Below are 11,503 nucleotides of genomic sequence, written 5' to 3' on the forward strand. Positions count from 1 at the left end.
GTATTCGTATGAAATGTTACCAGACACTCGGAATTTCTGATACATTCTCTTTTTCCCTCCGTGATTGTATTTTTGTTTTACCAAACTAGAGAACAACAGAGTGCCTAGTAGTACTTGGCCTAGGTTCTCTCTTGTTGGCCACAGAAATTCTTCCTATTTGACTTGAATAGTATGCTGCTTATCTATAGAGGTCGAAAAACTAAGGTGATTTCTGTACATGTGAGTCTGTCAGTATCACATTCTTCCAGATTGACAAACTTCAGACCCTGAGACCCGGTCCGAGCTCGGAGTATGTGTTTGTTGTGGTCGATTATACTAATGTAGAGAATACGATTGGCAAGTATGACTCCAACATAATCGGATCAAGCACCGGACGTAGTTACCCGTGACCGGCTTATCGATAAGAAGCACAATGCATTGGGAAGTCAATGGTCGAGTAAATACTCCGTAGTTATATGGTTTATGTTATAGTGATAGGAGTAAATACCACGCACGAGCGTGTGAAAACCGTCGACCCCTGATATAGACTTACTCTGTACTCCGTATCTTATCCGAGGATGTGACAGCGAACGCTCTTTAGCCAGCTGGTGCGTGGAAGATGTAACGGCGGCCCTGCGGCCTCAATGGTCAGGCTGCTCGCTCACCGCCCATCTCGGAGCCCTTCGCTAGTTCCTCGCATATGACTGAATCAATCCGTCTTCCACGTCTCGCAGGTGTCCTCAAGATGAAAAAAACTACAGCTTTTACGTATTATGAAATATTCCCTGCACGCCACCTCTTTGCCTTGGCAACTTGATGGCAAATGCTGTGTCTTACTTTAGCCCTTTACCTTTACAAGATAATTCTACTAGTAGGGGAAGCTCTTGACTGGCTGTGTGATCTAGGAGTCTGTCAGGTGCAAATTGAGTCAGACCTGTTAGACCTACGATCTGATTTTGGCTTAGGTTCGAGGTTCACAGCTGTAGAACTTGAATTAGACCATCATGAAATCTGGGAACGTATAGTACAACAGCGGCTGAGGCAGATATCACCAAAATGTGCATGTCAGATTCAATGAGAGAAATCTCATGGTATTACATGTATACATTAGTAAACCTCTGCACGATCATTGCACCAAGTATCTCGCAAGCGCTTCTTCCATTCCTTCAGAGGTATCAAATCTGACCCCACAGGGATAAAGGTGTTAGGAATCTTCGTTATCTCCCAATTTCGGACTTCGATGAACCGCCACTCTTTCCAACAAGAGTCGAGATCAGATGGACTCCGCTGTAGGTTTTTGTAGCAATCAATGTCCCAAATGTCAATACGCCTGACATCTGCAGCTATACATATCCCTGAAGAAACGAACTTGGGCTGTTGACACTTGTCACAGGTGTAATCCTTATGGTCCTGAGTTGGCTTCGGAGGTTGGATCTCAGAATCTTGGGTAGAGTCACTTGTATTCACAACCTTGGATACTTTGTTCACACCACGATCTTCAAGAGCAGCTGCTTCTATCCACCATCCCTTTTCGATCAAGACAAGAACCTTCACAATGGAAACCAAGGTTTCATCGTCGTGTAGACAACTTATAGCCAAAGCAAGTCCCTGAAGTGCTTCCATATCATTAGAAGGGTTGTTGTCCGAAAGCATCTCCAAGCATCGTAGAACTGTCACCTCCTGTACTTTCTTGGCTTTGGACTGTTTTCCAAGTCTCATGTAATATGCTGCCAACACGTTTGCTGCCGTTCCGGCTTGCGTGATATCGTGGTCCTCGGCCAATTTTTCCAGTTTTCTGCCGCACTCGCTCAAGCCATGAGCTGGTTTGCTTTTGTTATCCTGCCGGAAATAAAGCAATGCTAGAGCACTTATGACCTCCCGAACTTCGAAGCCAGTCACCGTGTAGAAATTGAAGTCACCACGAGAAGGTGTCGGGATATCAAGAGCTTCCTCCAGCAGTTGAATTGCCTTGTCGGAAACATCTGGATTCCCAACCTGTTCCATCCACATCATGAGCACCAAGCCAGAAGTCCGCATTAGTAAGAAACTAGCAGTTCTATCTTGAATTCTTCTGCTGAAATCCAGAAGTGCATCATAAAGATCACAGATAGAGGAAATATCCTGGGTCTTGAGAGCCATCTGAGATGCATCGAGCCAGAATTTTGGCTTTGTAACAGCCTGGATCAACGAGCCTATGCAGGTAGAATCCCAATTCGGAAGAGAAAGGCAGATCTTGTTTATGATAGCAATCAATCCCGGCCACTCCTGGGTAGCGATATACTGCTTCAGGATTATTGATATGTAAACTCTTGAAATAGAAAAAAGCTTTTCGACACTATTGAGATAATAGCGCTTAGCTGTCTCCCGTCGGTCTGGTCCCTTGTCCCAGTAGTTATGGGCCAAGGCGATAAGTGCAAGTTGATGAAATTCTTGCTGCCCCTCTTTGAATTCCGTCCTGTCATTATTGTCGAATTCTTTGACTAGCTCTTCCAAGAAAAGAACAAGTTTCTCGGGGTCTTTCTCGTATACTGCTGCACTGAAAAAGAGCTTCATGGTATCATTTGGTGCAAGCTCTTGAGCCTTTAGAATTCGTGCCACACTTTCATTCTTAAATCCCATTTTTAATGCCTTGCCTAGACCAGGGGTAGCTGCGCCTGCGAATGAAAAGATCAAACCCATGCTACAGTAGAAGCTCGGAAGCAAGGTCGAGTATTGGTCCTTGTAAGCGTTCATCATTCGCGGTTCGAGCTGCCGTAAATCATCCAACAAAAGAATAGAAGGCTTGGGATGATAACAACTTCTTGCTTCGCATCCAGAGAGCTACATGTTGTAGGGCTCTTGGTCAATATCTGCAATAACACACGAGATTGGATGTGAGCTTACCCGTGCTCGGAAACCGACCAAAAAGAAATAGGTTGTGATAAACATGCTCATTATGCTACCCGCTGAAAACACAATGCCATGGGAGACTGATTCCAGCGCAGTGGCAAAGAGTAAGTCACGTCGATTTTCTTGATCATTGGAGAAGGCTACTACGATCTGGCGAGCCTGGTCGCTAAGACCTTCGGTTGCCACTGGCCCATCCTTGAACCAGCGAGATAGCTGATTGCAGCCACGATCGCTATAGAGCCAATCCTCCCTGATTGAGTCCAGCCACCTTCCTTCCCCAATGCCTTGACCATTCGGCCATGTGGACTCATTGGCTACCTTTTCGGGTGAGCAAAATAATGTATCCATAGCTCTTCTTTTTGTGAAAAGCGTCGCCAGTGACCTTTTTACCGCCGCTTTCCAAGATGGATTGGCACGATGAAGATCAGTGCCCTCAAGATGGCGGAGTAGAGATAGTCCCGCATATTGTACCAAGGGACCTCTTCTAGGGCCATCAATGAGAGACGACAAACACGCAGACACGAGATCAAGATTTGCGTTATCTCGATCGACATGGAACTTGTACTGGTTTCGAGCCATGGGTCTCTGGAGTTTGCTCTCCAGAAATGGCTCAAATTCAAGTCTGTTGAAAAGTGTATCTGGACAGATATTGCGGAGACCATGTGTCACAATCTCAATCTCTGCTTTCAAGACAGCATCCCCCTGGCTTGTGTCGGCGAACCCTTGTCCTAATATATGGCGCTCAATCTCCAATGATCTCCAAGTCACTCTTTCAAACTCGTCAATATCGAAGATCGAGTATTCTTTTATCCTAGACGGCAGGTCTTGGAACCATGGTGTGTGCCATTTACTCCAGAGAGCCGCATCCAGTTCTTTGCACGTGAGTGGTCGCTGCCCATATGTGATCCAGTTGATAATGGTGTTGACCTCATTTATCTCATCGTCTATCAAATCTCTCTCAAGTTGGCGAAGAAGATTGCGAATGGATGTTTCAGCGCCGTCATCCAATGTTCTAAGAGCTTCGGATATCTGTGCAGGACTGCGACTTTTCCTCTCAATGAGATCCAAGACAGTGATGACTTTGGTCCAATTACCTCTACATTTAGAGCGCAACTTAGCCACGATATTGTTCCGATAATTCACAACCCAGCCATTTGAAATATCTGACAAACTTTTCATTTGATCCATTCTGACATTTGCGTAAATATCGATGTCAGTCTGTGAGTGCAGGGGAGCATGTATGGAGTTGAATGTCAACCCCCTTTCCAGTAAATACTGATACCTCTCCTGATTTGATGTCATGAAGAATCTGATCTGGTCGCTCTGGCTCAGAGTCATCAGGGATTGAAGCAAGGGAAACCATGGGTCATTGCCCCGCGCTGCAGAGAGGGTATCAATGAGAATGTAGAGCTTGATTTCATTGCTCCTTCTTGTCTCATTTTCCAACAGTAGTTCTTTCCAAAGATCGAGGCTTTTCATGAACTTCCGTCCCTGAATTAAGCCCGCCATAGAGCTTGCCAAAGAGAAGTTTTTGCGGGCACATTGCCAAATGATGCTTCGCATCATTCGACTTAGGACGCCCTCGTTGTCGGTATCAACAGTTGACATATCATTTTCGAAATAGAAGAGCACAAGCTCGCCTTGTTGGAGCAGCCGTTTTACCTCATTGGCCATTGCGAAAGTCTTTCCTTCTCCGGTGTTACCAGTCAGAAGTAAGACTGGATGTGTACCCTCTCTCCAGGCTTTATATTCGTCCAAATATTGGATCCAAGAGCCTGTGCCGTCGAATGGGTCCTTATAAGCTTGGCCAAGGCATCTTCCTTCAGGCTCGCCGTTGTGGTCCAGATCACCGGGATTGAAAGAGAGTCCGTCAGCAATGATTCGGAGATAGTCTTGATACTGCTTCGGTTGAGCTGTCGCATCGAGAACTTGGTAAAGAGCTGAATCATTTCGATCCTTCCTCAGCTCGTCCAACTCCATTGTAAAGGTTCGTACCACGCTGTCGTCTAAGAATGTCGACTTGAAGACAGCTTTGAGCCGTTCTGTATGGCTCTTGCGGATTTTGTCCCACTCACAGCAAATGCTAAGGAACAGGGATAGATACTTTTGGACTTTCTTTGCAAATGGGGGACCAATGTGTCGCATGTAGCACATGTTTTCCAGCCCTGTCATACAGTTTCGCAACAACTGTTCCAATTGGACTGTAATACCTGCGTATACTTTTACGCCACTTAGTAGAAGGGCGATGCCTGCGAAGCAAGGTGTTGCTGGCGAGAAAACCTACGCCGAGTTGATAGTATCAGCCGACTGAGTTCAAGGGCGTGATCGTTTATACAGAGCTTACCGTTGATGCACCTTGTGCAACGAGGTTTCCAGCAGTATTCACTGCATTGCAAAAGCCGGTCACCGCGCCAATCAGGCTGCTCTGGTCATAGCCCTTCGGAAATGAAGTCATGCTAACAAGCTCCCTAATGTCCATTTGGCTGATATCCTTATCCTTGAATTCCTTCCCAAAGAGCTCCCTCATATATTCCTCAACCTGAGCCCAAACTTCTGCGAGTACTTTTTCGGTATCAGGACTGAGATCCGACGTTTGAAGCATGCGTCTGAGCTTGTCGACAGGCGACTCAGTGGACTCGACTGGTTTGATTGCTTGGTGGTTGTCAGGTCGGGTATAGGTTGTGTGTTTAGTGTCATTACCAATGCCAGAGCGCTGGAACGAATTCTTTATATGAGTGAAAACCACCATGATGACCTGACAAGTCTTAAGCTTGGAGAGGTTTACTTGGTTCTAGCTTTGGTTCTTTCTAGGCTGTTTGGCAGTGAGGCTCAAGGGAGCTTAGTCGATCAACTAGTAGAGAGGGGTAACAAGCAAACAAACGGAGATGTACAGTACACCTCACGTGGACATTCACGTGGTGCATTTTTGATAAAATAACACCAGGCTCTGATCTGCTCTACTGCCACTTCCCAGGGGCCTAATGCGATTTGATTGTTACATGTAACTATCGTTATGGGATGGCAGTCATCAACAGTAGTACTGTCTCAAGTGAGAATACTATATTCTAGGTTATATTGACCTCAGAATTGTAGTATAGATGAGTAAAAGTCACATCATTGTATTAGGAACAGTACAGCAGCTAAAGGTACATGCTGAAAAAACCACCACCGTTTTCTCCGCCAAAACCCATGTACTCTCCGATACTCCGTAGGATCAGCCGATGGAGAACACGTGACCGCGTGCCTGGCTTCCCCGAACTTTTTTTCGGGGCCGCAGAAAAGAAATCAGGTCGCGGTTCCCGGCTGTCCTAAAAGAGCACCAGCGCTCATTCAACGTTCTCGGTGTCGTCGGTCACAGTCATGAGGTGTCCTACTCTTTCACGGTTGCCATACCGTGCTGTCTCTGGCTTGGCCAGGACTCCTGTTCGCCTTCAGTCTCAGACCCTTCTTTCGCGGAGATGCGCTTCCACCGCTGTCCTCCGTTCAGCCACTGTTGCTCCGGCTTATCAGTCCGTCCTCAGCAAACAGAACCAGCAAAGGAGGAATGCCTCCGCCACTGCCAATGCTGTGTGAGTATCTCCTGGCTCTACTTGTCTATTCTTCTGTCAGTCTACTATATCTCCTAATACACGCTTACTGACTCATGTATTGCATCGTTCTAGCCTCGAGGCCGCCGCTGCCACCCCCGATGCTCTGTCGCAGGAGGCTATCATTGAGAATCTCGACCCTGTTGAAGCCGCACGCCTGGATAAAGTCCGCAACATCGGTATTGCTGTAAGAAATCCACTTACGCTCTTTGGCTCGGCTGTCTACATTTGCCTAACATACTTTCTCGAATCATTAGGCACACATCGACAGTGGTAAGACGACATGTACCGAGCGAGTCCTTTTCTACACTGGCCGTATCAAGGCCATCCACGAGGTCCGTGGCCGTGACAGTGTAGGCGCGAAGATGGACTCCATGGACTTGGAGCGTGAGAAGGGTATCACCATTCAGTCTGCTGCCACGTACTGTGACTGGGTGAAGAAGGACAAGGAGGGCCAGGAGCAGAAGTACCACCTCAACTTGATCGATACCCCGGGTCACATTGATTTCACCATTGAAGTCGAAAGAGCGCTGCGTGTTCTCGATGGTGCGGTCATGATTCTGTGCGCTGTCTCCGGTGTCCAGTCCCAGACCATCACTGTCGATCGTCAAATGAGACGTTACAACGTCCCCAGAATCTCCTTCGTGAATAAGATGGATCGGATGGGTGCCAACCCCTTCAAGGCCGTTGATCAGATCAACACCAAGCTCAAGATCCCTGCTGCTGCTGTTCAGGTGCCGATTGGTGCTGAGGACGAATTCGAGGGTGTGGTCGACCTCCTTCAAATGAAGGCTATTTACAACCACGGCCCCAACGGTGAAGAACTTGTGGTCAAGGACGAGATCCCAGCTAAGGTCAAGGATGTCGTGGAGGAGCGGAAGCGCATGCTTATTGAGACTCTCGCTGACGTGGACGACGAGATCGCGGAACTCTTCCTCAGCGAGATCGAGCCCACCGAGGATCAACTGAGACAGGCTATCCGCCGCGCGACCATCGGTCTCAAGTTCACCCCTGTCTTCATGGGTTCGGCTCTTGCCAACAAGTCTGTGCAGCCCATGCTTGATGGTGTCATCGATTATCTTCCCAACCCTTCCGAAGTTCAAAACCTCGCTCTCGATAAGAAGCGTGCCGAGGCTTCGGTCAAGCTCGTTCCTTACAACTCACTGCCATTTGTCGGTCTCGCTTTCAAACTGGAAGAGAGCAACTTCGGACAGTTGACCTACATTCGTGTTTACCAAGGCACCCTGCGCAAGAGTGCTAACGTCTTCAACGCACGCACGGACAAGAAGGTCAAGATTCCTCGCATTGTGCGCATGCACTCCAATGAAATGGAGGATGTTAGTGAGGTCGGAGCGGGTGAAATTTGCGCTGTGTTCGGTGTCGACTGTGCTTCTGGTGATACTTTCACTGATGGCCAGCTGGGTTACACCATGTCGTCTATGTTCGTTCCTGAGCCCGTTATCTCTCTTTCCATCAAGCCCAAGAACGCCAAGGATGGCGCCAACTTCTCCAAGGCAATGGCTCGTTTCCAGAGAGAGGATCCTACCTTCCGTGTGCACTTCGATAACGAGAGTGAACAGACGATCATCTCCGGTATGGGTGAACTGCATTTGGACATCTACGTGGAGCGCATGCGCCGTGAGTACCGGGTAGACTGTGAGACCGGTCCTCCTCAAGTCGCGTACCGTGAAACCATCGGCCACCGCATTGAATTCGATCATCTGCTCAGGAAGCAGACCGGTGGTCCTGGTGACTTCGCCCGCGTTGTGGGTTGGATGGAGCCTACTGGCAGTCTGTCGGAGAATGTTTTCGAGGAACAGATTGTTGGTGGCAGTATCTCGGAGAAGTTCGTGTTCGCCTGTGAAAAGGGTTTCCACATGGCTTGTGACAAGGGTCCTCTCATTGGACACAAGGTCCTGGGTACCAAGATGGTCATCAACGATGGTGCTACTCACATGACCGATTCCTCTGAAATGTCATTCAAGAACGCAACCCAGCAGGCGTTCCGCAAGGCCTTCAAGGAAGCCAACCCCTCTATCCTCGAGCCTATGATGAAGACTGTTGTCACTGCTCCTTCTGAGTTCCAGGGTGATGTTATTTCTCTCTTGAACAAGCGTGGCGCTACCATCAATGACTCCGAAGTTGGTGTCGATGAGTTCACCGTCCAAGCCGACTGCAGCTTGAACGGTATGTTCGGCTTCAGTAGCAACCTCCGTGCCGCCACCCAGGGTAAGGGTGAGTACACCATGGAGTTCAGCCACTACGAGAAGGCCCCTGGTCACCTTCAGTAAGTATCCCCCAAACCCATAGACGTTGCACGTTGCAAGTGAAGGCATCGAGGGTGCTAATCTCCATTCTCAACCTTTCCAGGAAAGAGCTCATTGCCAAGTATCTGAAGGCCCAGGCCGACAGACACAAGAAATAAGCGACGGGAATCGCTTTCCGACCGCGTTAACTCGAATGCAGGGGGCAGCCCTCTCATACATCGCGCGAGTCCCAGGCCATACTGGCTCGATCCCACTCTCACATAATCACCTGCGAGGGCTTCGGAGACGAATGAACTACACTCCGGCTCCTCTTTCTCCTGTATAACTGACTCCTTCCCAAAACCGGTCCGGCGTGTTTTTGAATATGAAGATGATGTGTTCCTTTTTTTTTCTTATCTCTGTCCAAATACCTCGGGCTCATGTATTATTTACCAAGCAAAATAGATAACCCTTCTGCGCGTTTAGACCAGAGGTCCCTTCCAAGGCTGTTGTGTGGGCATGCAAAGCCCCGAGCTCAGAGGCATGGATGCATTTAACACAGATTGTACATAAAGTTTTTGATAGTTGGGTTTCGATATATCTCCTCTCCTGAACGAATGAAGTTCGAAGACATACAAAAGTGCTCCAGATATAGACAAAGTATTTTGTTTGAAGAACAGGCACCTGGCTAATGCATGGCGAGTTCTGGAATATGCCAAATCCATCCAGGTCTATATCTATCTCGGGTTAGATATGCCGCCCCTCAAGCTCATATCTTAGATTTAACACCTGGCCAAGGCTTCAATGCGGTAATTCTACCTCTTTGTGCGAGATTTGATCGTGCCCTCATTCAGAGGACAGGATATTGCGGGTCTCTTTACGTTTACGGTGGGAGATTCACTGCGAATCCCAGTGGCCACCTCCTTGTTATTTGGTGCAGCTAGATCCAACTAAAACTATGCTTCAGCCATCGAAGGCTCTCAGCACAGCCAAGGCGGCAACCGAGAACGTTGCTACGCGATTATGACCTGGGAGACAGCGTGAATAACCGAGTAATCACTCCTCCAATTCGAACCGGGGACGGCAGTGTCACTTACCTCCATACGCCACACGTTCCCATCGGACCCTCTTGACCACAGCAGAGTCCTTGGCCGAACTGCTCTCCCAGATCTGGACCTCATTAGGTCCGCCAGCGGGGTCCCTTGTCGACACCACAATCTTCCCGGGGCCGTCCTCGACCGCTTCTCCCGTGGCCGCGGCCCAGACGCGCCGGCCTTCTTGCCAGGGAATCTCGACATCGTTGGCTGCATGCACGATGAACAGGTTCAGCCCCTGCTTGGCATACGCTGGGGCTGGATGGTGGTCTTTGTCAGTGGTGCTGTTGTTGTTGCTGACGCCCGACAACCGCGCAACCCGGGCAGCCGTGTCCCAGCGGTCGACGATCTGGCGCTTGGCGTAGTCTTTGATCCCGGGGTAGGCGGAGAGGGGCGCGAGCATGGGCGGGGTGATGCCCTTCACGCTGTAGGAGTCGATGAGGCTCGGGACGTTGCTGAAGGAGGCTAGGAGGATCACGCCGGCGAAGGGCTCCGGGTTCGTGAGGGCGGGCTGGAGAGCCGTTGGGTCGGAGGACCCGAATGCGAAGCGTTCGGCCACGGCGGCGGTCACGGCGGTCCCCAGGCTCTGGCCCATGATGACGATGCGCGACGGCGGGATTCTCAGCGGGCCGGCGGTGAGATAGTTGAGGAGGGCGACACCGTCGGTGATGAGGCCTTCTTCGGTGGGTGAGCCGGTGGAGAGGCCGAAGCCCCGGTAGTCCAGGGCGAAGACATGGACGGGATGTGACGGGGTCGAGAGTCCGAGAAGTTGCCGGTAGATGTCTGGTCGCTGGGCTGAGGCGAGGTGGGCAGCATTGCCGTGGACTTTGGTGGTCGAAGATATGTGACGTGAGTGATGTTATAGTGTTTTGTTGTTTCGACGGGGTGGGACTCACAGTTGACAACGACTCGCGCATTGGGGTCGTGGGCGAGCAGCTTAAATGCTGAGGTCTTGGTGTAGTCCTCCGCTGGGCCGTATCGTTCGTTCTCATGTAGGTTATCTTCGTGTTCCTTGCACAGTTGCAGCGGAAGAAGATGCCATGCGTACAAGGTCTCGTTGTCGGGAGTTACCAGGTTGAAAGGTTGTACTTGCGTCTCTATGCGCGTGTCAATACCTGGTTATTTATTATCTATTCAGAGGATCGAGGTTTAGAGCGTACTCAGGAATCCGAAGGACTCAACAAGGTTGATGTCCTGCCATCGTGTAGGGTTCACTTTATGAACATAAAGTGCACTGGCAGGGCAATAGAAGTATGGCGAACCGGTCAGCTGTGGAGTTCCAAGTTGCTTTAACTCAGGTGAGTGGGTGGCAGCAAGAATCATACAAGCGTTGGACTATAGGATATGTGAGCGCATAGACGACAAGCACATAGAACAGGCCTCCGGCTGCCAGCGACCAGTAAGCTTTTCGAAAGATGGACTGAAGCTCAACCATGTTCTGAAGAATGATTTCAGAGATGAGTAGATATCAGATCATGCAAGCAATTGACGTGGAGATCACATGCATAGCATGTACAGTCAAATAAGTTAGTCGAGGCGGAGGTTCGATTTAGTTGAGGCTCGTTTGTCCGATTCGGTCATTTTCCCTCCCGCTATTTTTCTCTCCGCAACTCTCCCTTCTTATTATCACCTACATTGGTTCTCTGCGCAATGCTCCCCATGTATTGCACGGGGAGCTCAAACAGAATCATACAACCATAATTTCTTC

The 11,503-nt window shown here is 49.3% G+C and overlaps 3 protein-coding genes across 3 annotated transcripts; 1 reads left to right on the forward strand and 2 right to left on the reverse strand.

The window, feature by feature from the left end:
- Positions 1 to 2,620: 2,620 nt before the first annotated feature.
- On the reverse strand, positions 2,621 to 5,981 carry BO66DRAFT_144457 (uncharacterized protein). The gene is made up of 2 exons (XM_025642087.1): positions 5,213 to 5,981; positions 2,621 to 5,148 (listed from the first exon to the last, which is right to left on the reverse strand). The coding sequence occupies exons 1-2, from the start codon at positions 5,615 to 5,617 to the stop codon at positions 2,800 to 2,802; spliced, it is 2,754 nt and encodes a 917-aa protein (XP_025508029.1). The 5' UTR covers positions 5,618 to 5,981; the 3' UTR covers positions 2,621 to 2,799.
- Positions 5,982 to 6,171: 190 nt separating this feature from the next.
- Positions 6,172 to 9,331, forward strand: BO66DRAFT_340962 (elongation factor G). Its single transcript, XM_025644425.1, has 4 exons — positions 6,172 to 6,437; positions 6,531 to 6,642; positions 6,713 to 8,742; positions 8,826 to 9,331. The coding sequence occupies exons 1-4, from the start codon at positions 6,229 to 6,231 to the stop codon at positions 8,878 to 8,880; spliced, it is 2,406 nt and encodes an 801-aa protein (XP_025508030.1). The 5' UTR covers positions 6,172 to 6,228; the 3' UTR covers positions 8,881 to 9,331.
- Positions 9,332 to 9,598: 267 nt separating this feature from the next.
- BO66DRAFT_425755 (alpha/beta hydrolase) lies at positions 9,599 to 11,230 on the reverse strand (the record flags this gene model as incomplete). The annotated part of the gene is made up of 5 exons (XM_025650249.1): positions 9,599 to 9,624; positions 9,799 to 10,620; positions 10,692 to 10,892; positions 10,956 to 11,029; positions 11,121 to 11,230. The coding sequence occupies 5 exons, from the start codon at positions 11,228 to 11,230 to the stop codon at positions 9,599 to 9,601; spliced, it is 1,233 nt and encodes a 410-aa protein (XP_025508031.1).
- Positions 11,231 to 11,503: the final 273 nt, after the last annotated feature.

Source organism: Aspergillus aculeatinus (assembly GCF_003184765.1).
Source record: "Aspergillus aculeatinus CBS 121060 unplaced genomic scaffold BO66scaffold_4, whole genome shotgun sequence".
NCBI classification, from domain to species: domain Eukaryota; kingdom Fungi; phylum Ascomycota; class Eurotiomycetes; order Eurotiales; family Aspergillaceae; genus Aspergillus; species Aspergillus aculeatinus.

Coding starts and splice junctions, on each gene's coding strand:
- BO66DRAFT_144457 (XM_025642087.1), bottom strand. CDS start 5,617: ATGGTGGTTTTCACTCATATAAAGAATTCGTTCCAGCGCTCTGGCATT. Junction 5,149..5,212: donor TTGCACAAGGTGCATCAACG/GTAAGCTCTGTA, acceptor AACTCGGCGTAG/GTTTTCTCGCCAGCAACACC.
- BO66DRAFT_340962 (XM_025644425.1), top strand. CDS start 6,229: ATGAGGTGTCCTACTCTTTCACGGTTGCCATACCGTGCTGTCTCTGGC. Junction 6,438..6,530: donor TCCGCCACTGCCAATGCTGT/GTGAGTATCTCC, acceptor GCATCGTTCTAG/CCTCGAGGCCGCCGCTGCCA. Junction 8,743..8,825: donor AAGGCCCCTGGTCACCTTCA/GTAAGTATCCCC, acceptor CAACCTTTCCAG/GAAAGAGCTCATTGCCAAGT.